At 36.2% G+C, this 26,394-nt stretch overlaps 1 protein-coding gene across 2 annotated transcripts in view; it reads left to right on the top strand.

Annotated features, from left to right (window-relative positions):
- The window catches only part of PTPN4 (protein tyrosine phosphatase non-receptor type 4), a 198,944-nt gene that overhangs the window by 73,940 nt on the left and 98,610 nt on the right, over window positions 1-26,394 (top strand). The window contains exons 3-9 of one of the 2 annotated variants that reach the window (XM_057744775.1): window positions 3,765-3,872; window positions 14,255-14,297; window positions 14,375-14,474; window positions 18,186-18,230; window positions 18,492-18,544; window positions 18,897-19,017; window positions 21,931-22,018. In XM_057744775.1, the coding sequence (XP_057600758.1) occupies window positions 3,765-3,872; window positions 14,255-14,297; window positions 14,375-14,474; window positions 18,186-18,230; window positions 18,492-18,544; window positions 18,897-19,017; window positions 21,931-22,018 (558 nt within the window). The remainder of the gene's footprint in view (window positions 1-3,764; window positions 3,873-14,254; window positions 14,298-14,374; window positions 14,475-18,185; window positions 18,231-18,491; window positions 18,545-18,896; window positions 19,018-21,930; window positions 22,019-26,394) is intronic. The other variant, XM_057744776.1, reaches the window with a different exon arrangement.

Consider the following 26,394-nt stretch of genomic DNA (forward strand, 5'->3'; position numbering starts at 1 on the left):
TGGGATGGTTTTAATGAAAAGAATAGAAAATGACAAATGTTGGCAAGGATATAGAGTAGTTGGAACCCTCATGCGTTGCGGGTGGGAATGTAAAACAGCACAGCTGCTGTGGAAGAGTTTGGTGGTTCCTCAAAAAGTTCAACAGAATTCCCATACAATCCACGGATTCCACTTCTGCATGTATTCCCCAGAGAACTGAGAGCAGGTACTCAAACAGATACTTGCATGGCAGAACCCAAAAGGTGGAAGTAGCTCAGGTGGCCTCGGCCTGCAGTGGCTGGAAGCAGGGTTTCAGTTCCCCAGCCAGAGATTGAAGTCAGGCTGCAGCAGGGAGAGCGCTGAATCCTCGCCACTAGGCCAGTGGCCAGTGACAAGGCCCTGGCCCTTCAGCTTTGTAGAAATGAATTTCCACAAAGAGACAGAAAGTAGTGAAACAAGTAAAGTGTTTATTAGGAGGAAAGAGGGTATGTGTGGATAGACACAAGGGCGGGCCCAGAGAAAGAGTCGTGCCCTGGTGGTAGTTTAGATCACTTATATAGGGCATTTCTTCCGGATTTCCTCTGGCCAGTCATCTTGCTCTGCCTGGTTCTGTGTCTGTATTTGGTTTGTCTCAGGGTCCTCCCCTGTGTGTGCACATCTCTTAGCCCAGATGGATTCTAGTGCAGAGACCTATGGGTAGGTTGACATCACCTGCTATGGGGTGGAAACCCCTCCCTTTTTGACTCCCGAGGAGCCTTTCTCTGTGTGTGTAGTTGGGAAGGTCTCTTTGACCTTGAGAATAAGGAATGTGGTCTCTTTATCTCATACCTGGGCAAGGCTCAGCTCCCCTCTGCCCCTGCTATTATCTTTGTCTTGGAGTGTCTGTCCACAGGGAATAGACTACAGCTGCTCAGCCTGGGTCCCATCTATCTCCTGCCTCAGAAACAACAGTACCCAAAAGGTGGAAACAACCCAAATGTCCATCTACTGATAAATTGTGATATATTCATATGATGGAATATTATTTAACCATAAAAAGAGATTAGATATGGATACAGGGTACAACATGGAACCTTGAAAACATTAATGCTGAGTGAAAGGAGCCAGACAAAAACGGTCACATGTTGTTCAGTTCCGTTTATATGAAATATTCACAATAAGTAAATCCATAGAGACAGAAAGCAGATGAGTGGTTGCCAGGGCCTGGGGCAAGAGGTACTGTTTAATGGATATAGTGCAGTATTCTTTTTTTTTTAAATTTTTGTCTGTATTGGGTCTTTGTTGCTGCATGTGGGCTTTCTCTAGTTGTGGCGAATAGGGGCTACTCTTCGTTGTGGTGTGTGGGCTTCTCAGTGCAGTGGCTTCTCTTGTTGCAGAGCACGGGCTCTAGGCATGCAGACTTCAGTAGTTGCAGCACGCGGGCTCAGTAGTTGTAGTGCGCGGGCTTCAGTAGTTGTTGCTCGCGGGCTCTAGAGTGCAGGCTCAGTAGTTGTGGCACATGGGCTTAGTTGCTCTGCGGCATGTGGGGTCTTCCTGGACCGGAGATCGAACCCGTGTCTCCAGCACTGGCAGGAGGATTTTTAACCACTGCATCACCAGGGAAGTCCAGTACAGTATTCTTTTTTTTTTTTTGTTAATTAACTAATTTATTTATTCATTGGCTGTGTTGGGTCTTCATTGCTGTGCGCGGGCTTTCTCTAGTTGTGGCGAGCAGGGCCTACTCTTCATTGTGGTGCGCGGACTTCTCATTGTCTTGGCTTCTCTTGTTGCGGAGCATGGGCTCTAGGCACGTGGGCTTCAGTAGTTACAGCACATGGGCTCTATAGTTGTGGCTCACGGTTTCTGAAGGGCAGGCTCAGTAGTTGTGGCGCACGGGCTTTGTTGCTCCTCAGCGTGTGGGATCTTCCTGGACCAGGGATCAAACCTGTGTCCCCTGCATTGGCAGGCGGATTCTTAACCACTGCACCACCTAGGAAGCCCCAGTACAGCATTCTTTTGATGTGATGAAAATGTTTTGAGACTAGGTAGAAATGATGGTTGCGTAATATTGTGAATGTACTAAATTAAATGCGCCTGAATTGCACACTTTTAAATGGTGAATTTTGCATTATGTGAATTTCACCTCAATGAAAAGAAATGGAAAGAAAACCCAAGGAGACCTCTAGCCAGGGTGCTACTTCTTTTATCTTTCAGAGTTTTAAAAACTTTTTTCTGCTTTTTTGTTGTTTGTTGGTTTCACTCAGCTGGAGGTATAGGGAGAAGTGCATCTATTCCATCTCGTCTCTAGAAGAGTTCATTAGACTCACCTTAGTAACTTTTTAAAAAGACTAATGCTCGATCTCCATCTTGGGCCAAGTTAATGAGAATGGGAAAGGGGTGAAGGAGGGGAGTTGCATCAATACGAAAAAAGTTTACAGGTTGTTGAAGTGGGGACCACCATTGTGAAGCACTGTTTGAGGCACACACTTCCTGCCGTTGTTTAGTTTTGGAAATAGCTATTTGACCCACTGAGACATGAAGGGAAGCTCTTTACAAGGAAGGTTGTTCTTTTGAACATTGTCATCAGCGGGTATGAATTTTGAAAGAGATAGAAGGAAACCTGGTACCTGATTGCACCTCTCATCTGCTGAACTAGCCAACTCTGGAGTCTGTTGTATCTCTCTACTTTCCATTGTATGAAAAAATATATATGTCCTTTTGTTTTGATTCTAACTTGTAGCTGGAAGCTACCAAAATGCCATTGCTAATGAGAGGGGAAATTGGTGGTAAAATACACCACTGTTTGCTAATGTGTTTTCCTAATACTTGTCTCATGTATTAATAAATAATACTGCACTGAATGTTTGGCATATATAACTATTTCTCCCTATATTGGATTTTATTTTTTACTCAGGTTAGGATGCCAGAAGTAGTCAATATTGTTCCTGCTCTTGTTTAAGGTTTCCAGAGTGCTTTCCCAACAGATTATACCTACCTACAATGTTAGCAGCATTGGTATTTTTTATCCTACTCATTGGATTTTACTTTTTGCATTATTGTTTGCTCATGCGTGTCATTATAGTTTTCCTGTTTGATTTTTTTTTATTGCTGAACGTGTTAGTATTTCCTCCATGTTTTTATTGATTAATTACATTTCTTTTTCGGGAGTTATTAGTCAGGCCCTTTGTACCACAGCTTAGTAGCTAAGGGACTTACGGAAGTTACAGTTACTCTTACTGTAACAGTAGGATAATAAACAATGCCTACATGATAAAATTGGTGTGAGGGTAAAATGAGATATTTTCTAAAGTTCTCTGTATACTTTTTTTTGTATACTTTTATAATTAGAATATTATCCGTTTTCTGCAAGTAATTTTCACTTTCTATTTCCCTTTTTGTGGCATTATTTATCTTACACACACACATTTTAAATTGTATTTAGTGAAATATGTCACTTTCCATTTATAATTTAAAGGTAAGAATACAGCAGTAAGACAAATGATATGGATACGTATGTGAGTTAGTGTGGTAACCATGTAAAGTTACCGGAATGCCATGGTCATGGCCTGAAAGCAGAAGACAATTTTCAATCAAAGGTTTTCCTTTTATCTTCATCTTTATCATGTACTCTTTGAACCAGTTTGCCCAAAATCAGACTTTTTTTAAGTATTATGTAATGTGGAGTCTTCATGCTCAACCAAGTCATTGACGTGGAACCAGTTGCCAACTTAATAAAAGAGGCTAAGAGGTTAAAAATTGGAAAGGATGTAGCCTGTCAGTTTGATTTCCTTTTATTTTTCTTCCAGAAACAGGATCAGGGGCAAGTTCTGTTGGATGTAGTCTTCACGCATCTTGACTTGACTGAGCGTGACTATTTTGGTTTGCAGTTGGCGGACGATTCCACGGACAACCCAGTAAGTCTACGCTGTTGTCTCTCATCGCCATCTCCGTTTCTCTCTTTGTAGTAAGTCCTCTCTCATTTACAGTGGTCACTGGTTCAGTGAGTTTTTAGAAAATTTTAATTTGAATAATTCGAGGTAATTCTTTTGCCTTTGAACCTCATTTTCTTGATGTAATCTCTTTGGTTATTTCCTTTAGGTTTTTATGATCATAAGTCAGTCTATAGATTGAGTGCCAGTTTCTTTCTCTGTATGTCTCAGACAACTGAGAAGCAAATCAGATTTGTACTTCTTGGAGAGAAAATTGGGCACAAAGGTTAAAATGTTAACATTAAAATATTGAAGCAAATACTTAAGATATGAGTGTATCTTGAATCTTACATGAATTAGCCTGCATTAAGATGCAGTTATTTTTTTGTGGCATTCATGGCAAGCTGTTTCTAACCAAAATTCTCAGTTTGTTAAGTATAAATTTTCCAAGTAGGAAGATTCATAATGCTCCCAAATGACATAGAGATAAAATTTCAAAGAGGTCTATAGTTCTTGGGCATTAATTAAGTTCCTTAGATTGTTAAGTAATTCCTCAGTAAATGCAGTAGTGATTCTTTTCATTGGAAAGATCACATCATAGAAATAGCAGACAGCATGTGATAAATAACAGAAATAGTGAATTCTTTGTAAATTTATATGGTTACACAGTGAGGTTTTTCACAAAAGAACATGATATCCTTTTGATTAGTACAGGAGAATGACTATTTTGAAGGAAATGTTTTTTATAGTTGAAAAAAATTGGAAGGTTGAAGAAATGGTTCTTTGAATCAGTGCTTTAGAAATCAGTTTGTAAGGCCTTATTAATAGAAGGGCTATGGAAGTTGAATAACTACTGTAAGAAAAATAGGGCTTCTCTCTACCTCTTGTTCTCGTTTTCTCTCATGGTTATGTCCTAGGTCTCTGAAAGAATGGTTAGTGGGAAGTAAATATGAAATGTTAAATATTACTTTTTCTTGGCATTACTTACTGATTTTGTGTAAAAAACTATGAAGATGATGTGGATAAAATAAAGCAAGTTCCAGCTAGTCTCAGTGGAAGTAAATCTTTTTGTATTGAACTGAAATAAAAACAAACTTTTCTCGTACTTTCATGACTTGACCAGTTAAGTTGAGTTGCTCCAAGGGCCTAGAGGAGTAGTGTTATTTCTTAATAAATAAACTCACGTGAAAATAGAAGTGAGTAGAAATGTCAGTAATGCAGCCTTTCGCAGAAAGATAAATTATTACCAGGCAAATACCTGAAAGATGCCTGCCACTATGTACAATACTGAGGTTTAAAAAGTAGATAATTTTTAGATTATCTGGCTGACACTCATAGGTCAGACGGTTTAGATATGTCTGTCTTTAGATGGATTGGAGAAGTGATGAGACAACAAAGGAGAAAGAGTCCAGCTACTTAGCACCATAGTCACTACGAAAGTGTCCCAGAAGGTCTAATACTGAGACCACATATATTACAAGAAAAATTCTGTCACTCAAATTTGGACACAAGAAGACATTTCTACTCTGAAACAGTTTCACCGGGATGAATGTGGGGAAGCAGAGGTATTTTGAGCTGGGTTGATCTTTTTGCCGTCTTCTACTTTTTCTTACCTTGTCTTAGTTTTCTGTCTTGAACATTCCTTCCAAGATAATATATATTCCCAGGTCCCAGGGACCAATTGCTGATGACTCAAAATAATTCTTCCCCCCAGATTAGAATCATAGAATTTTAAAGACCCCAAAGTAGCCTTAGAGATTATTTTGTCTACCACCCTTATTTTTCTTGAGAGATTATCCCATTGCAAGGAGATAAAGCCTGGGCTACTTGCCAGTATTAATGAAACTAGATTTGAGTCTCCTAACTCCCCCTGCAGGTCTTTCCCACAGCACTACAACTTCAGTATTTAAATACTCAGAAGAGTCTGTGAGATGCCGTAGTGCGTCTAAGGAGGGGCCTTAGAGCACAAATGTAATTATTGTCCCTTTTCTGGTTGTCAATATGAAATATATCAAGACTTTGAGGATAATTAATAGATTGAGGGAAAGAGGTGCCATTTTTAAAAAGAGAAGGAGTACAGGTGTAACATTTATGAAGCATCTATTGTGGACTTGTTAGTAAACCAAATTCTCACAATAATCTTATGAAACTATCATTAAAATTCTCTTAAAGATGAAAAACTGAGGGTTACAAAACTCATTTAATCACACAGGTAATTAAGTAGCTGAGCGGGGATTCGAAGTCATATTTATCTGACTCCAAAGCCTTTATTTTCTCTACCGAAGAGAGTTGTTTCCCAAGGTATAATGATATAGATGCACAGGACTTATAAAAATGAACATATTGAGGAGAGGAGGTAATCATGCCATAAAATTATCAGCAGTAATCAAAAGGTATTTGGTAATATTCCTAAAGAATTAATCCTTGTCAATTCTTATTAGTTCAGAGCTTTTTCATCTTAAGGTTTATATATGGTATATATACATGTATATGTATATATAATGTGTAACTATATATGTTGCATATATATATTTTATATATATAAATATATATATTTGCTTTAGAGGATCAGAATCTATATTGTCTTAGCACATAGATATTGAAATTAATTTAATTGGATTTGTAATTGATAAACTAAAAATGTGCCTAGCATTTGATTGTAGTCTTATATGTAACAAATACAGACTCAGAGTTGACTACTCTTTGTTTTAGAATCTTTCTTGGCAACAAATCTTTCTTTCCAGTGCAACAAACAGAATTACTTAAAGAAAAGCTTTGACATATTGAAATTTCTTCTGCTTTTATTTAAAACCTATTTATCACAGCTTTAGCTCTTAGCATAATATCTTGTATAATAGTTGTGTTCAGTAAATGTATATTGGGTGAGTGGGCAAAGTAACGACTAACATGGTGTAATTCATTATCCATCATTTCTTCAATTTTATAGGCACTTAAAGGTGGCTATACCTTAGTGGCCTTTATCAGCATGATATTCATCAGAGCCTTGAGATTATATTACGCATGTGCATCATGAGTAATTCATGTACTTTTTTTTTTTTTTTTTTTTGTCCCCGGAGTGAATTATAGTGCCTTTCAGTGGGACAGAGAGTAAATTATCAATTATTGCTGACTTGTTCTTTCTGCAGTTTCACCCTTCTGACAGTTTTGTTGTGGCTATAATATTTTACTGGTTTAATACTGTTTCCGTATCCCCTAACCCTGTGACTTTCAAACTTGAACTTACATCAGAATCACCTGAAGGCTTCTTACGATACTGATTTCTGGGCCCTATGCCTAGAGTTTCTGATTCAGAAATTCTGGGGTGGAGCTCAGTAATTCACATTTCAAACAAATTCCCCTATAATGCTAATGCTGCTACTTCAAGGAACCACATTTTGAAAACCACTGCTCTAACCCAATAGATAGTTACTAAGAAATGATTCATAGAGAATAACTTGGTCTACTATTTGAAGATTAATTTCACATAACTCAGTGTTTTTAATTGTTTCACCCGGTTTGCGGAAATATAGAAGTCAAATAGAGGATGAATGTTATTTCGAGAAACCATGTTATGCTTGCTTTTATTTCTCTCATGTTCTCATATGGTGTTTCTCTCATGTTCCTTTCATCTGTTTCTGCTGTACTACCTTAATTCAGGCTCTTAACTACCTTTTGTATAAACCTCTTTGGTAGCCTGCCAAATGGTAGATCTTGTTTTTGTTCTCTTTTAACCCAGTTCCATTTTGGGAGGGAATGACAAGGGATCTGGGGTGCAGAGAAGTGTTTCTGAGAGAATCAGTAGCATATGCAAAGTTCCAGAATGAAAAGAGAGGATTGTTGCATTTGAGGAACTGAAAAAATAATTTTAATGCGTATGGTTGGAATATAGAGCAGGAAGAGAAGATGTGTCAAAGATGAGATATGGGTAGTGCAATAGATCATCAAGTGCTTTTGATCTGTGGTAAGATTATACTGGCCTAAGTATTTGTTTACACACACAGTGTGAAACTTGTATTTTAGAGTTATCACTGTGGGTACAGTATAGCCAGTGGCAAGTAAAGGGGCAAACTAAAGACAGTTGGGAGATGTTGCACTAGTGAGTTACTGGATTGGCTGTGGTGGTGGGTAAGAGCTCGAGATATTTAGGAGGTAAAGTCAACAAGGGTCCATGAGGGAAAGAGAATTCAGAGAGTCTGATATCTCAGATTCTGTCTTTGGCAACTTGGTAGATAGGAGAACCGTCCAGGTGGTATTGTTGGTTATTTTTTAAGTTACAATTGTTTATTGCTAGCATATAGAAGTACAATTTATTTTTTATTGTGCAACCTTCTTAAACTCACTTATTAGTTCTAGTCGCTTTTTGTAAATTCTTTACGATTTTCTACATAAATTGTCATGTAAACATATGGTCAGTTACATTTATTTTAAAATTTTAAGCCAGCTTTGTATTCGTGAGAGAAACCAGGGTGTACTCTTGATTCTATATTAACCTTTTATCTTAAGACCTTCCTAAATTCACTTATTACTTCTGGTAGTTTTTTTCATAGATTCCTTAGGATTTTTTGTGTAAATCGTGCCATATGTGAAAAGGGACAGTTTTGCTTCTTCCTTCTTTATTCTTTTTTGTTTTCCTTTCCATTATTTTTTCATTCTTTATTACACGAAAGCTAAGACTACCAGGACAATGATGGATAGAGGTGATGGGTGGGAGCAGACTGCCTTGCCTGTTTCCTGTTGTAGGAGGAAGTGTTTCACCATTAAGTGTGCTTTTAGCTTCTGGGTTTTTGTTTGTTTGTTTCTTTGTTTGTTTTTTAATCAGTATAATTGAGGCATAATTTATATAGAATAAAATTCAACATCCATTCATAATGAAAACTCTTACACTTGGAAAAGGAACATTCTCATTGTGATGAAGCACATCTGCTAAACACAGGTGCATCGGGGAAATGTAAAGTAAAACCACAATGAGATGTCACTGCACATCCATTAGAATAGTTGAAAGATTAGAGCCTCACAATACTACGTTTTGGCAAGGATGTGGAACAACTATTAAGAATTATTGCTTGTAGAACTTTAAAAGGATACAACCACTTTGGAAAGTACAGTTTGGCAGTTTCTTATAAAATTAACATAGATTTAATATATATCTCCAAGCAACCCCACTCTTGGGTGTTTATCCAAGAGAAATGAAAACATGTTATATGAAACCTTGTACACAAATGATCATAGTAACTTTATTCATAATAGCTCATTCCTGAGTTAACTTTAACATCTGTCAGTAAGTGAATGGATGAAAAATAATTGTTATATTTTTACATAGTGGAACACTACACAGTATACTCTTTTATTCCATTTACATTAAATTGTAGAGCAAGCGGAACTGGTATATAGTGATTGAAAGCAGATCAGTGGTTGCCTGGGGGGTTGGGGGACTGGTTGCAAAGGGACACAGGGAAGTTCTCAGGGTGATAGAGCTTCACCGTGGACGTGGTAGTGACGCCCTGTACGGCTTGGACTGTGTATCGAGAATGAGTGCGGTCCAGCTGGACCCACAGTCCATACTTTGATTCCCTTTGGGCGAATGGTTATCTCTGTTCATTTCTTTACATTTCCAACTGCTTCTTTTTCCTGGGTCTTTGGGGTCTTCCAGTGCATGCAAAAGTTGAACTGTCAGCCAGAGTTGAGGGGGCTTTTATATCCAGATTTTAGAGTTAAGCCCTTCTTCTGCCTCCTCTCTTTCAGGATTTCCTCCTCAGTTTTCTGGGTGCCTGCCACTCCTGCCTGAACTGTGTCCACTGACTCCTCAAGTTAGTGAGGCTGTCCCCTGCCTTGTGCAGGATTTGAGATTGCTCTCAGGCAAAAACCTGCAGCTGTATAAATCTCACCCATTGCAGTTTTTGTGTTTTTCAAGAGTAGACTTAGGTGCTATTTCTTCTGCCTGCTTTTCATTGCTTTCCAATGCCAAATATTGTGCATACACACAGAATAAAAATGAGTGCCATGAACAGACAAGAAATTTTAAGGATTTCTTAGAAGATTCAGTGCTTACAAGGATTGGTGGAAGAATCAAATAGAGGAAAGCAGAAAAAGAATGTAGGAGAGAAATACAGTAGAGGCGGGAGAGTTTTCAGGATAACTTAGCACAGTTTATCAAAACGATCTGAAACAGCTAGGCTGCTTAGCCCCTCTTGTCTTCTCTTTCTCCGGTTCAGTGAGGGCAGCAGGTGCAATTCCCTGTGGAATAAATATATTTGCATGTTTGGGATGAAGGTGCAGAGAACTCATTTCTTCTCAGCAGTATATTCATTTGGAGTTCTTGAGAGTCCAAATGAATCATTTGGAGAACTTTTAACAGCTAGTAGGACTTAAAGCCGAACAAATAGTAATAACTTTCTGTATACCAACTAGGGAACATAATCCAGCAAATTAAAAGTTTTCTTTTAAAAACCCGAATACATTGAGTATCTATGAATAAACTTTTGACATTAGGGGTGTCAAAACCTATAGGAGGAAAAGTATAAAACTTTACAGGAAGAGATAATAGAAGACATGAATAAATGGAGAAATAACACATTCAAGATGAGGAAGACTCAGTTTTGTGAAGATTTTACCGGTAAATTCAGTACAGTTGCTAATTAGTAACTGAACTGACTTTGGGGGGTGGAGTGAGTGAAGTTGACCCCGTGACACTCAAGTTCACTTTGCTCCATCTTCATGGTTTAAGCCAAGAACCTACGGCCTAACTGCCATCATTGAGGAAGGCTGTTACATTTCCCAGCGCATGTTAGTGTACTCCTCCTGTATCAGCCTCACGCATCTACTTGTGTATATGTAAGTGTGTTTGCATCTCTCGTATCAGAATATTTTGGATGGGAACTGAGTGAGGAAGGCCGGCTTTGGGGAGTTAACTGGCCCGAAATTTCAGTTTTAGACAGACATTAAAATAAATGTAACTTATGGTTTTTTTTCTAGAAAATATGAAGGAAAAATATTGCTAGATTAGTAGATAGATGGGTGAGACTATGGATAAATGGATGGATACATGGGGGAACAGATGCATTAAGTAGGGGGTGGAAACCATCTGAAACATCCACCCCCCCACCCCCGCTGAGTCATTCAGCAGGGTTAGTTAGTCCTTCACCAGGTATTTTTAGTAGGTGTCGTATGCCGTGTTCTGTGCTGGGTACTGACCCTTCAGCTTTGAATAAATCAGATTTTATTTCTTGCCTTAAGGAGTTCATAATCTAAGAAAGGAGATAGGCAGTAAAAAGGTAAAACAAACATATTACAATTAAGAAAATGTTGTGAAGGAATCTCATGTTCCTTACCTGAAGGTAACTGAGTAGAGAGGAGCTTTGTGACATACATTTGATAGGGTGGTCCGTGAAGGCAGAAATGCCCAGGTGGAATTTGAGCTGAGACTTACATGTAACAAAAGAAGTCAGCCATGGGAAAAGCTGGAGAAGGACATTCTGTGCGTGAGAAAGCTTGGAATTGAAGGCCCCAAGAAGTGAGAAGACAAATAGCATGTGATATCGCTTGTTATGTGGAATCTAAAAAAGGGTGCAAAGGAACTTATCTGCAAGACAGAGTCACAGTTGTAGAAAACAGACTTACAGTTACCAGGGGGAAGGGGAAGAGTGATAAATCAGGAGATTGGGGTTGATATATACACACTATTACATAAAAAATAGATAACTAATAAGGACCTCCTGTATAGCACAAGGAACTCTACTCGGTACTCTGTGATGACCTATATATAGCATTGGCCAAAAAGTTCCTTCGGTTTTAAAGTAAAAAGACATTTTTCTTTTTCACCAAGAACTTTACTGAACAACGTATTCACTGTTTTGTTCCACTACCTTCTGGCATTTTTCATGCAACTTCATAATTCCGTCTTCCCAAAGCTTTTTATCTTTTTGAGCAAAGAACTGTTCCAGTTGCCTTTTACAGTCTTCCAGGGAATTGAAATTTTTTCCATTAAGAGAATTTTGTAAAGACCAAAATAAATGGAAATCTGAAGGTGCAGTGTCTGGTGAATACAGCAGATGAATCAGAACTTCCCAGCCAAGCTGTAACAATTTTTGCCTGGTCATCAAAGAAAATGCAGTCTTGTGTTATCCTGATGACAGATTATGTATGTATTTTCTCTTGACTAATTCCAGACACTTTTCACCAAGTGCTGCTTTTAGTTTGTCTAATTAGGAGCAGTGCTTGTTTGGATTAATGGTTTGGCTTTCCGGAAGGAGCTCATCATAGGGGACTCGATTCCAACCCCACCATACACATCACTTTCTTTGGATGAAGAGCAGCCTTTGGTGTGGTTGGTGATGGTTCATTTCAGTTGCCCCACGATCTCTTCCATTCCACATTATTGTACAGTATCCACTTTTCATCACCTATCACAATTTGTTTTAAAAACAGAACATTTTCATTACGTTTAGGTAGAGAATCGCATGCGAAAGTACCATCAGGAAGGTTTTTTCCCCAGCTTAACTTATGTAGAACCCAAACATCAAAGCGATTAATATAACCAAGCTGGTGCAAATGATTTTCAGCACTTGATTTGGATATTTTGAGTGTGTCAGCTATCTCCCGCATGGTATAATATTGATTGTTCTCAGTTAATGTCTCGATTTGGTCGCTATCAACTTCAACTGTTCTACCCGACCGTGGAGCATCATCCAGTGAGAGATCTCCAGCACAGAACTTCGCACACCACTTTCAACACATTCAATCAGTCACAGCACTGTCTCCATATACTGCACAAATCTTTTTTGGCTTTCAGTTGCATTTTTACCTTTCTTGAAATAATAAAGCATAATATGCTGAAAATGTTGCTTTTTTCTCCCATCTTCAATGTTAAAATGGCTACACAAAAATTCACCAATTTTGATGTTTTTTTTAAAATACACACTGATATGACAGCTGTCACAATACAGTCTAACAAAATTGTTGCCAGTGAAGTTAAAGACAACTATGCTACTAGAGCCATCTGACGGAAAGAATTGAACAAACTTTTTGACCAACCGGATATATGGGAAAAGAATGTAAAAAAAGAGTGGATATATGTAAATACTTTTTAAAAAATTGTGTTAGACAGCCAGAGATCTGGAATTGTCGAAACTGAACCGGACACCTATTTTGATTGGTATTTTAAGGCTTCCAGAACTTACGAGGAGTCTAAAATTGCCTCTTTGAAATATACATTTTTTAAATTAACTGAGGCAAATAAAACATTAAAGAAAGGGGAGAAGAAGAAGAAGTAAGGAGAGACCATGTAAGCCATAGTAAGGCCTTGGACTTTACATTGAGAAATTACAAAGAGATGTTAAGCAAGTGAGTGACCCTTTTAAAAGACTGCTGTAGCTTCTGGAGGAGGAAGGATGATGGTAAGAGACAAAGACCACAGTTAAGAGGCTATGGCCAGAACTATCCCAGAGACGAGGACGATGGCAGAGTAGATGGAGAAGAATTATTTAGTTCTAGGGATGGTTTGAGGGTAGAATCAGTTGGATTTGATATGTTGGGTGTCATGGATAATGGAAAGGAAAGACTCATGGTTTACTTGTTATCTGTGTGCTCTGCATGGAATCAAGTATAAGTGGTAGGAGGAAGGTTTATAAGTAATGATATATATGCTTATATTTGTGTAGTGCTTTGAAAATACTGCCATATCTATTACTTCATTTTTTTCTGGTTGTTTAATTTTTTTAACTGAGACGTTGGCAGTTGAAGTGTTTTCTGAATTTATAGTTTTCCTGAAATAGCGCTTAACTGGCATTCGGAAGTCTTGAGACTGCTTAAAATTTTCATGTACCAAAAGTAGTCCTCCCCCAAACTAAACATTGTCTCTTAAAAAATTAGTGTGGTGTGTTTTTTTGAGGGTTTTTTTTTTTCTTTTTTAAGGAATAGAGTAGGAGTGAAAATTTTTCTTAAGAGTAGATTTTCATGATGTGTATTTAAATTTTGTCTGAATGAGAGCATAAAGCCAAGCATATTTTTATGAAAGAGAATTTTAAAAACTTGATAGACTATTACATAATATAGTGAAATTAACAGAATCACTTCATATTGTGGTGATTGTTAAGCATCTTTACTTTTGGAATAGAGGTTATTGCACACTGTATAACTTAATGAGGAATTGAAATCAAGAGTAAAAGCACAAATACATTCAATACTTTCTAGTATTATTTTGTTGTATTTGATATGAGTCTGTAATTTAGTGATTTTTTTTTCCCCTCTACCTAGGCTTTTTCAAAAAATGCAGTTTTTAGCATCAGTCTTCAAATGGAACAGATTTGCAAGAATTGATGTTTTAGTTCTTCAAGGAAAAAAGAAATCAGTCTTATTTATTTATTTTTCAGAGGTGGCTGGATCCAAACAAACCAGTAAGGAAGCAGCTAAAGAGTGAGCAAACATATTTATTTGATGTTATACAAGTATACTTTATAAAGATAAAGGATTAATATGATCTAATTAATTAGAACTGCTTTTATTAATTCTAGGAGGATCTCCTTACAGTTTGAACTTTAGAGTCAAATTTTTTGTAAGTGACCCCAACAAGTTACAAGAAGAATATACAAGGTGGGTTTTTATGGAGCATATTTTTACTTGAAAATATTGTCAAAAGTATTATGAAAATTTGAAATTAACTAGGCAAAAATAGATTACCATGACATAATTCTGAGCTTCCCTGCCAGCACACAGAATGGGTTATAGATGTTTCAAGATAAGTTTCCTCCTCCTCTTTTGGATGGCTGGGAGGGCTTTAGGAGATTGAAACCCCAGGGCCACCCCATCCAGCCACAAACAGCTTCCCAAGCCATATAAATATTAACTTTTTCTACTTTTAAAAAATGGTTCAGAAGTACTGCTGTAACTAATTGGAGTAATTAAATGATGCTGCAGTCGTATTCAAGGGATTCTGCGTAGTGAGAATTATCTGCTTTTTTTTTTCTTGTAAAAACATATTCTGTATATATTTTATTTCCATTGAGGAGAACATAGACTTTATAAATGTATAACCATCATGTGAAGGAGTGGCATGTTTGTAAAGAATGTTGGCAGAGAGTGCACTAGCACATCCAGGCCTGTAAATGCCCACTTTACTGGCCATTGAGTCTGATCTTAATTTATAGTTAATTTTGTTGTCCCTTCTGCTTGACAAAGTATACACAAGAATGACCCAGACGAGTGTTTTGATAGTGTGTAAATGTTAGGTGAACTGTTTACGGTGGAAATAGTGGGGAATAACCACAGTGTGGTCATTGTCATTAAGAAAAACCTGAATGATAACCTTGTGTATTGTTTGAAAGACAAGAATTATTAATTAGTTTTTTTTTAAAAAGACAGAATTAAAAGTTAGCATATTATACCTTCTGTAAGTTATAGGATATAAGAATACAGGTCAGCCTGAATTCAGAATTACTGTAAAAGATGGGTGCCATTTTAAAAAGCAGTACCTGAAGCCATCTGGAGGTAGGCTGTTAGAGTTAATGTACTGGTTATCCTTTAGAATACTGTGGTAAAGTGGAGAACAAAGAACTTTGGAGAGTTCTTTTCTGTGTGTGTGTTGGGGGGCAGGGTGTTACCTTTTTTATAATAGAACTCAGGAATATAATCTTGGATTAGGCAGTCCTAACATTTGACACTAATAATATCCAACCTAATTTATCTTGAAAAGTAAAGTTGTATCATATGAATGTTTAGTTTAATACTGTAGCTCTTAGGTTTTGTTGTAATTAAAATTACAAGATATTTTATCCTAATAATTCTCAGTAGAGTCAAACTTTCCCTGATTTTGGAGGAACTTCAAGGAAACTACTCTGAATTACTGAAAATTGTGAATTACAAAGCATTTTCAAAATGCATTTTTTACTGGTACTTGTAATTTGAAATCAAGTAATGAAGTATTTCATCATATATATTTATGTAATTAGATTTTTAAATTATAAGAAATACGTGTAAATAAAAGACCAGTAACTTTTAATTGCATTTCTAATGTATTTAATGTTTATGAAAAGTTTGTTAACATAAGCAATTAAGATATTGTCAATTGTAGCCATATTCATAATTTAGTTCACTCAAAAAACTGTCTTTAAATTTCTTAATGTGCTTCAATGTGTTGGTTCTTTTATGGCCTGTGTTGAAGACATAACCAAGGAATAAATGTTTCTCACTGATAATTAAAGTCAGACTATCTTCATGAAGTAGAATAAAGTAAAATCACGTTTGGTAGTAATTGAGAAATTGTGCTAAGCCCATCAATCTAGAATATTTGTTTTCACTAGAAATAATGCATTATTTCAAAAATCCTTTCTAATGGAATGTCCTAGAATCTTGTAACTGGTGTTGTTTGCTAAAATGAAGTAAATGGCAAATTTTAATTTTATTAACATTGTGTAGATGAAGGATTCTCTGCCCTGATTACAAATTAGAATCACTTACAGGGGAGCTTTAAAACATGCTGATGCCTTGGCCACACCCCTGGGTACTCTGATTTAATAGGTCTCAGATGGGACCTGGGCATAGGCTTACAGGTGATTCCATGGTTAAAAAATATTCCTTTAAAACTTTAGTGCTTGGGGAGCCTTCTTGTTACGGTCATGTTTAGTTGTAGGACACCCTTAGCCAGAGTTGCTAAATATTAAGGACTAGTTAAAACCCCACAAAAGAGGAAACCTACTGCTACACCTCCTTGACTTGAGATTCTATTTTGGATTAGCGGTAAAAAAAAGAAAGAAGTTCCAGACCTTTCGTTATAAATGTCATTTGTATTATCAGGTGCTGGCATAATTAGAATTGGCGTTTTCTTAGGAGTCATTAGAATACAAATGACATTTCTTTCATACCTTTTTAGTGCTTAGGTATACTCAGTACCTAATAGGTGTTTAGTGCATGGTATGTTATTGTATTATTTTTACAGCTTAAACATATTTCTACATTTTAAGTAATTTGCCAAAGATCACAGGCTGGTTTGGCTTAGGACTTTTATTCTGGTTTCTACTCTATCAATCCTTACTGCTCAGTGTGTACATCAAATTCAGGAAACATAGGTGTTACTTGTGTAGGATTTACAATATTATGTCAAGGATATACACTTTTCAATCCTAACTATAAGACTTTCCCACCAGGAAGCCAAATAGGCCAGATAGAAATATGTTGTCTTGGATTGAATATATAGGTAGTATTGTAATACTATGTATTAAGCCTCACAGAGAGTTTATGTACTTCATTAATATATGAAGCCAGGATATTTGTATCAGCGTTTTTATATGATTTTCTGAAAACCTTAATTACATTCTTTGGTAATTTGAATATTGTCATGGAACTTATTAGTGACTTTAATCAGCCAAACGAAAATTTTAAGTGATTTTTGGCTCTTGGAGTATGTGTACTTTTTTTAGTGGAGTGAAATAAAAGTCTTAAAATTCTCTGTTTAAACATTGAAAGCCACAGAATTTTATCTTCTGCCCACGTGATACAGCACAGATGACTTTACCCAGGCATTGATAAGTCTGTGAGGGGATAACTTTACCCACTAGCAGGGACAGAAGGGCAGGCCATCCTGTAAGTGACCTCAGCATTCTTGTTATAGGATACTTACATTTTTGTGGTTTTAAAGGAAATTGGGTACTTGGCAGTTTCAATAGTAGAGTATAATAGTAGGGAAAGGAACTTATTTTTGTGTGTGTGTGTCTGACCAAAGAGAACTTTCTTAACTCAAATGGAGATGGAAAGTGCTTTTCTACAATTAGCAGCTTCATGCTGCCTGATGAGATGGTGATCAACACATAGACCTGTCCTTGCAGCTGGCTTCCTGGCTCAGCCAGAAGAGTGATTTCTAGTGTGGTCTCTAGTGTGTTGCTACTGTCAGCTCTTCTATGTCTGTGACTTAAGTTTTCTGTGCTTCCCAGTTTTACTTTCTGCATACACCAATCTTGAGAGTATTTCTCCCTAATCTCCCTCAGTCATGTAATTCTTAAAATCATGAAAATTTTATAATAGAAGCTAGGGAAACAAAATATAAGTATAAAATTTCATTTATCAAAGAATTCTAAATATTTGAACTCATGTATTTATGAAAGTTTATTTTAAAATATCTTTACATGTGCTGACATGTAAAGATATTATAAAAGCGAATACTTGAATATTTCATTTTTATTTGTTAATATAAATGTATTATAAAAGCAAATACTTGAATATTTCATTTTTATTTGTTAATATAAATATATAGTTTTTAAAGCTCTAAATGTTATAATTCCAGTAAATGCTAACTTTTTTTTTTTTTTTAAGGTACCAGTATTTTTTGCAAATCAAACAAGACATTCTTACTGGAAGGTGGGCTATTTTAAGTTTTTAGTAATGGGCTTTAAAAATACTTCTAATTCTGTATTAAGTAGTTCATGAACATTGCAAACAGATTATCTACTGAAAGATGGCTACATGTAGCATGAATTCCTTTCATCAGATAAGTTCATTACTTAATAGTTAAAATGTAAGTCACATAGAAACTTTGAGTGTGATTAGTATAATATAAATTATAGTGCTTTTAAAATTATTGTGTTTAACCTTGAGTTATTTTCTGTTTTGTTTTATTAGATTGCCCTGTCCTTACAACACTGCTGCTCTTTTGGCTTCATTTGCTGTTCAGTGTAAGTATCAGTAGACTTCTGGGCCGAACAGCACGTGATTGCACGGTCTCTGTTGATAGTGCGTTGCCTGTAATGTGCAATTTATTCAGACATATGTTGCTATACAGAAAAAAGTGACTACACAGAAAATGTAATGAAACATCCAGTTAGTTAGCAATTACTTTGATTCCTGAAAATAATTTTTCTGAAGTAGTTTAAGACCTCAAAGAATGTGAAGTGCATTGTGATAATTTGCTTAAATGGTAACAGTAGAAACAAATATTTTACTTCCAATTCTTGACATTGCTGATTTGGCTGTAAAACTTGAAAAATGTGTTTATTGAAGTGTGAGTATTTTCTTTCCATTTATTAGCTGAACTTGGAGACTACAGTCAATCAGAAAACGTGCCAGGCTACCTCTCAGATTATTCTTTCATTCCTAGTCAACCTCAAGATTTTGAAAAAGAAATTGCAAAATTACATCAGCAACATACGTAAGGATTTATTTCCTTTTCTGCTTACTTGGTAAACTTCTTAATGGCATCTTTTCTAGAGAAATGTTTTAAATTATTTCTAATGTGATTTTTGTACTTCCTTAATATAGAACAGTTACTATTATATCAAATAGTATGATTACTGTAAAGCAGTGTAGATAATCATCACTTATTTCATAGAATATATGAGGCTTGTTTTCCTGTCTATTAAGAAACATAAAGCTGTATGTAAACAGATGTGTATTTGCTATTATAGAAAGTCACCAGTTCTTTAAGAAGGAATTTTAGAATATTAATAATATATTCACAATATACAGTTCAGTCTACTTAGCAATTCTTTCTTAGTTTTTAGCTGTGTGAAAGGATTCAATTCTGTTTGGTAGTGAGCCAAGAGGAGAAAAGGAACTTTATGTAGTACTAAATTTAATAAAAATTATTCTTTTAAAATAGTAGCATTTTTTTTCATTTATAACAATATTCAACTTTGATATTTTGTGAGTCTGATTTTCTGTAACATGAGTTTTCAAGAAGAGATTTATTGCTTTGAATAGAAAATCATATTGTCTGTTGGTTAAGAGTTGAGTTTTGTGTTGCCATACATTCCGAATACTCATGGAGGAACTAAGGCAGTGTAACCAATTGGCTGAGAGTCTGAGCCAGACTCATTCAGCCTCATGTAAAATTCTGATGAGGCTACTTACTGTCTTGTAACCTCAGCCCAATCACTCTATGTCTCTGTTTCTCTGTTTCCTTACATGTAAATTGGGGATGATAAAACTATCTACCTCTGGTGTTATTATAAGGATTAAGTGAGTTTATATATAGAGTACTCAGAACAGTGCTTGGCACAGAGCACTGAAGAAATATTAGCTCTTCTTAATAAGGAAACCCACTTTCATTCAGTAATGGCCCATGTGTCTACAACAGGTTGGCAAACCATGGCCTGCTGCCTCCTTTGGTATGGCCTATGAGCTAATAAAAATGGTTTGTACAGTTGCAATGGCTGAAGAAAATCGAAAGAAGAGTAACATTTTGTGGCACATGAAATTTTGAGAAATTCCACTTTCAGTGTCCATAAACGAACAGTCATTGGAACACAGATTCCCTCATTGTCTACACGTTGTCTGCGGCTGCTTTCATGTAACAGCAGAGTTGAGTTGTTGCAACAGAGACCATATGGCCTGAAAGCCTATTTACTATCCAGCTCTTTCCAGTAAAGGTTTGCTGACCCGTAGTCTGAAATAAGACTAATGAATGAGAATTTTAATAGACTGGCTTCATGTGGAGCACAGGCTGTTTTGGTCTAAAAGTAAATGCCATTTATTATAAAAGTTCCACACATTGCATATCTGAACCAAGGGTTTGAAGATAAACTAGATTTTTAAAACATTTGCCAATAATGAAAAATCTCTTCTGTCAGGAAAAAGTTTGTACATTTCACAAGGTATTGATGATATATTTCTGTTTGCTTTAAAGAAATGATTCTGCAAATCTTTAAAGAAAGAAAAAATAGAATCATCCAGTTTGTGGGGGGTGGGGGAGGAGGAAGTGTTTATTTAACTTACTGAATTTTATAGAAAACTGAAGTGTATCTGTCTTTTTTGAGGAACCCCATGTTTATGATGATACATTGGCAGGCTGCTTGCTCCCTTTTCTGATGTCATTAATGAATGACGGGTGGATATCTTTGCATTTTTAATTTGCCACTTTTGCTCTGCTATAGCCTGATAATATCAGATAACCAGGGTTGTTAGAACTATATACAGTATTGCCTTTTTAAAGGCTTTGCATTTACAGCGGTATTTCTCAAATGTGTATTCATAAGAATCACCTGGAATATTTCTTAAATGTAAACAATTTGGACCTATTTATTCTGTATCAGGTTCTGTAGAACAGTACTTCTGAAACTGTGTTGAAAGACCAGTTTTCCCCTCAATCTCTCATGGAATGATACTTCTGAAAAATATAATAAAAATGAATTACTAGAAAAGTAAAATGGAGAAATAAACAAAGGCATAAAAAATTACAAGTACTTTTTTTGTTGTTAGATGCAACAGACATAAAATTACTCTGCCAAAGTGCTACAGAAGGCTGTGATACTCTCAGTCTCTGTCCTTGTTACAAGTCAGCGGCTGTCTGTGCACCACACCCTGAGAAGCCCTGCTCCAGAGCTCACCTCGAGACTGCGTGTCAGAAGCACCCTGTGTGATTAAATGCACACATGCAGTGTAGACCAAATTTTGAAAATACTTGTTTTAAGTTAAGTCTGAGAGTGGCTTTGTAACACCCATATGTATAGCTTGGAATTTTAAAAACCTGGTGCAAAGTGGCAAGTAACAAGGAGAGCCAGAGGAACTGTCACAGATTGGAGGAGACAAAGGAGATGTGACAGCTGACTGCCAGGTGGGATCCTAGGTTGGCTTTTGAGGGAGAAAACGTGAAAGTTTGATTAAAATCTGTAAATTAGTTAGTCATATCATATAAGTGTTGATTTCCTGGTTTCAATCATTGTACTATGGTTATATAAATGATGCTGTCACTAGGGGACACTAGTTGAAGGATTTATAGGAATTTTGTACTATATTTGCAACTTTAAGCCCCATAAGTATTACAAAATAAAAAGCTTAAAAATAAAAATAAATAAAAAATAAAAATTAAAAAAAACAAAAACCTGGTGCATTCTTGTGTTTCTGGAAAATAAGGAAATATGCTACAAAATCATAATTTGTGTTACTGAAAATGTACCCTCCAGAAAAGTTAGATGTTACTGTACAGAACTAAGAGGAGTCGTCGTGCATGGTGTTTTGTAAAAGGTTTAATCAGAATGCTGAAAATTTTCTAGATGAATAGCCTTTTTGTAATTTGGTCATATTTGTGATTGTTATAATTTTTAACCTAATGATGTTTTTATAGAGGCTTATCTCCTGCAGAAGCAGAATTTAATTACCTGAACACAGCACGTACCTTAGAACTCTATGGAGTTGAATTCCACTATGCAAGGGTAAGTGAAGAAAGTGTATTTTGATATTGTTGAGTTAGGCACCATTATTCAGCAAAAACATTTTCTAATGCCCTGAGAGGATTAGGCAGCAAATGGAATAGTGAGTGCCACCAACATAGTTGCACTGAAAATTTCCTCTAAATATAAGTATTTTCACAGTCACAATCACTGAAGTTTCAATACCTGACAGGAAGAGTGGTTGAAGTGGATTTTTCATGTTATTTTTCTTCAAGGTAGTGTGTTACGTTGTAAGGATAATTTTTGCTGACCATAAGAGACAGTACCTTTAGATTTTTTACTTTGTAAAGTAAAAATTGTTACAGGAAAAGTAGTAGTTTGTATTTTTAACTTTTATGAAAATCATTATCATAAAAGATACTTTCACCTCGCTGAGGCCTATATTACTGTTACTATTTTCATCGTTTAGTAATATCATTATAAATGTTTATTTATAAAGCACAAAAATCAATCGTATTTACATATTTAGGTTGCCCCCCAATCCCTTTGTTAGGATGGAATTTTACAATCACTGGTTTTTCCTGTGCAACACCCTCACTTCTTTTTCATTGTGTCAATTTGCTGCTTCCAAAAGACTGTCCTCCTCCTGCCGTAAGCGTATTTGTGAGTGGCTGACCTTCATTTGTGTGTCTCCTCACCTAGATTCCTTCTCATGATTGTTTTATCAAGAGATAATATTCCTGTAGAAATATCTGAAGTGCCCCTATTCTCTGTACCTAATGAAAAGTGGAATTATAGGTAATCATCAGTTGAATTGGTGGCAGGTTTTATATTTTCTTGGGACAAACTACTAAGCCTAATATGGATACCAGCCTGAAAGGGAGTTTTCCTTAGATAGTTATTTGGAATTTATTTTAATATACAGACATACACAGACCCACAGACAGACTGTTTTGAGAACTCAGAGTTCCATTCCATGTAATGGTTTTATTTAGGGCTTCTCTTGGCCATTTTCTAGGAGGGGTGCATTAGTTCTTATGTTTTACAAAGCTTGTGTCAGTCATTCCTGTAAAAAACCGAACAACTTGCTTTTCCATTTGATTGTGTCTGGTAATTCTGAGCATTTGTGACTTGGAAGTCTGTCTGGTTCCATTTAAAATGTTTAAGTCTCTCTTGAACTTTTTGTGTTCTTTGTAATGGGCCCTCCACCCTTCCTCCCTCTTTGCGGGCTGTTACTTTTGAACATGATTTTCCAAAGGTAACATAATGGTCACTGGATTTTGTTTCTTATTATAATACAGTTTAAAGCAAATGAAACTTTAAATATGTATACTAGACTGTGGTTTACAGCAAAAAAGACCACTAAAATCAGTCATTTTAGTGCTAAAGCAGTTTTCTAAAGGTCGTTTAGACTGCTCTCTGCTGTCATTGACTGCTGTCAATAAAATACAAAGAATGTTGGGCTTTCCTTTTTTTAACTTAAGTGACGTGGCTGGGTCTCGTACATATTAACCGTATTATTATTTATTGATTTGTTTGTTATTTTTTTTGTTGTTTAAATTATTAGATTGTAAAACTCTTTCTCAGAAAGCCATAAATGTAGAGTGCCAAGTTAAAGGAATTTAAATTGTTAATATTTTGTACAGACAAAAAGAAAAACACAACCCAGCTAGGAAAAGGTGTTTCTGTTGTATGTGGATGTGGAGAACTTCAGAAAACGTGCAGATGTTCAGTGAACATGAAGGGGAATTTTGCAGCATCAGGAACAAAAAGGACAAAAGGTAGAGGGGAGAGGACACATAAAGAAGATACTTAAGTTTTAATTGAATATCACAAGTGAAAGTATGTTTGAAATAATATTTTATTTTGAAAAGCAAAGTAAGATCTTTTCTCTCTGCCTTCAGAATGTAGGCTGAAAATATCAGAGTAGAACTAAGTTACTTATAGCAATCTGCAAAATACGAAGAAGTCTTAGACCCTTCATTGTGGTGAACCTGTTATGTGCCTTGCAGTGTTGGAACTACGGATGACTTAGTGAACAAAAACATCAGTTATCCCTGCCCTCGTGGAGCTCACAGGGTAGTGCGGGGAAAGAATAATTAGAGCATGTACAAACAGTTAAATATTTGAGAATATGAAGGGGAAAGTACAGAATGCTGTGGGATCCTATGGCAGGAACTTCTAATCCAGCCTGGGAGCAGAGGGTAAGGAAGTCTTCTTAGATGTAATTTACTGAAGCCAGAAAAATTAGTACGAATTAGCTGAAGGAGTGGTTTTCATCATAGAGCCATCAGGATGAAGGAAGACCTGAAATCAAGAGAGAACATGGCCTACTTGAAAAAATAAAAAACATTTAGTATGCCTGGAAGATTATATGAATAAGGGAAAAGGGAACTGTAGAAAAGTAAAGAACAAAAGACAACTTCAGGATAAAAAAGAAAGAAAAAAAGATTTGAGGGAGGGAGCATAGGAATATTTGTTTCTTAAAATAACATAGTAAATGGATTTTTTTCTTGGTGTTCAATTGTATGAGTTTTAACATGTGTAGATTCGTGGAACCACGAACAGAAACAGAACAATTCCATCACCACCCTTACCCAAAAAAACCCCAAACCCTCACTCGTGCTGTTCTTTGTAGTCCAGCCTCCTGCTTACCCCATTCCTGGCAACCCCTGGTCTATTCCCTGACTCCATAGTTTGTCTTTTCCAAAATGTCGTATAAATGGAATCCTACAGTGTGTAACCTTTGGAGACTGGCTTCTTTTACTTACAGTAATGCATTTGAGATTTATCCAGGATGCTGTGTGTTTCACTAGTTCATGCCTTGTATGGCTGAATTGTGTTCCGTTGGATGGATGTACCATGGTTTGTGTTTCCATTCATCCATTGAAGGACATCTGGGTTGTTCCAAGTATTTTTGTTTTGTTTTGTTATTAATAATAGGCTTACTGCGAACGTTCGTTTATAGGGTTTTGTGTGAATTTAAGTTCTCATTTCTATAGGGTAAAAATCCCAAAGTGGGATTTCTGGGTCATATAGTAAGTGTATACTTAGCTTTATATGAAATTACCAAATTGTTTTCCAGACTGACTGAATCACTTTGCCTCCCCATTGGCATCTTTGCAAATTCCAGTTGTTTCACATATCTTTTTTAGCATGTGGTGCTCTCCATTTTGTTTTGTTTTGTTTCTTTTTAAGCTTTTCTGATAGGTTTGTTTTATCTCATCATGGTTTTACCTTGCATTTCCCTAATGACTCATGATATTGAATATTGTATCTTTTCTTTGATAAATGTCTGTTCAAGTGTTTTTCCCTTTATATAATGTGTTCTTTTTCTCTTTTAACTCTTGTATTTTGAGAACTCTTTATATATTCTAGATACACTTTTTTTGTTGGATATGTGATGTGCAAATATTTTTTTCCCACTTTTGGTTTTGCCCTTTTATTCTCTTAACAAGTCTGTCACAGAGTAAAAGAAAATGATAGAGTCTAAATCCCCTTATTCAATCACTGATGGAATAGACATTTTAAAAATCAGCATAATATAGATTTTAGCAACACAGCAAACTTGACTTTTTTTTAAAGATTTATTTATTTACTTTATTTTTTGTCTGCTTTGGGTTTTAGTTATGGCATGCAGGATCTTCATTGGGGCACATGGGATCTTTTGTTGCGGCATGTGGGCTCTTCGTTGAGGCATGCAGGCTTCTCTCTAGTTATGGCGTACGGGTTTTCTCTTCCCTAGTTGTGGCGTGCAGGCTCCAGAGCACGTGGGCTCTGTAGTTTGTGGCACGCAGGCTCTCTAGTTGAAGTGCACTCAGTAGTTGTGGCACCGGGGCTTAGTTGCCCCATGGCATGTGGGATCCTAGTTCCCTGAACAGGGACCGAAATTGCTTCCTGTACATTGTAAGGCAGATTCCACTGGACAACCAGGGAAGTCCCTTGACTTATTTAATCTATGTAGAATAGTGTATCCAACAAATTCAGAGTATGCATTCTTTCTAAATATGCAGAATATAATTTCTGACCATGGTACAATTGAGCTAAAAACAATAACAAAACAATAACTTAAAAAATCCTCCACATATTTGGGAGTTAAGAAATATACTTCTAAACAAGCCACAGGTACAAATACCGTCATTATTTCTACCCAGCCGCCTCTGTGCACTGCTCTCAGGCTCACCTAGAAAGAATAATGATTAGTTACCCCTAAGTTTGTTTTAGGATCAGTTGATGAAATAATGGATATCAAATTAATCTTGAACATATAAAATAATTTGAACATCTTTAGTTAATACCAAGGAACAAGAGTAATGGAAATAAAAACAAAAATAAATAAGTGGGACCTAATGAAACTTCAAAGCTTCTGCACAGCAAGGGAAACTAGAAGCAAGACGAAAAGACAACCCTCAGAATGG

Source organism: Hippopotamus amphibius, chromosome 8, assembly GCF_030028045.1.
Source record: "Hippopotamus amphibius kiboko isolate mHipAmp2 chromosome 8, mHipAmp2.hap2, whole genome shotgun sequence".
Taxonomy (NCBI): domain Eukaryota; kingdom Metazoa; phylum Chordata; class Mammalia; order Artiodactyla; family Hippopotamidae; genus Hippopotamus; species Hippopotamus amphibius.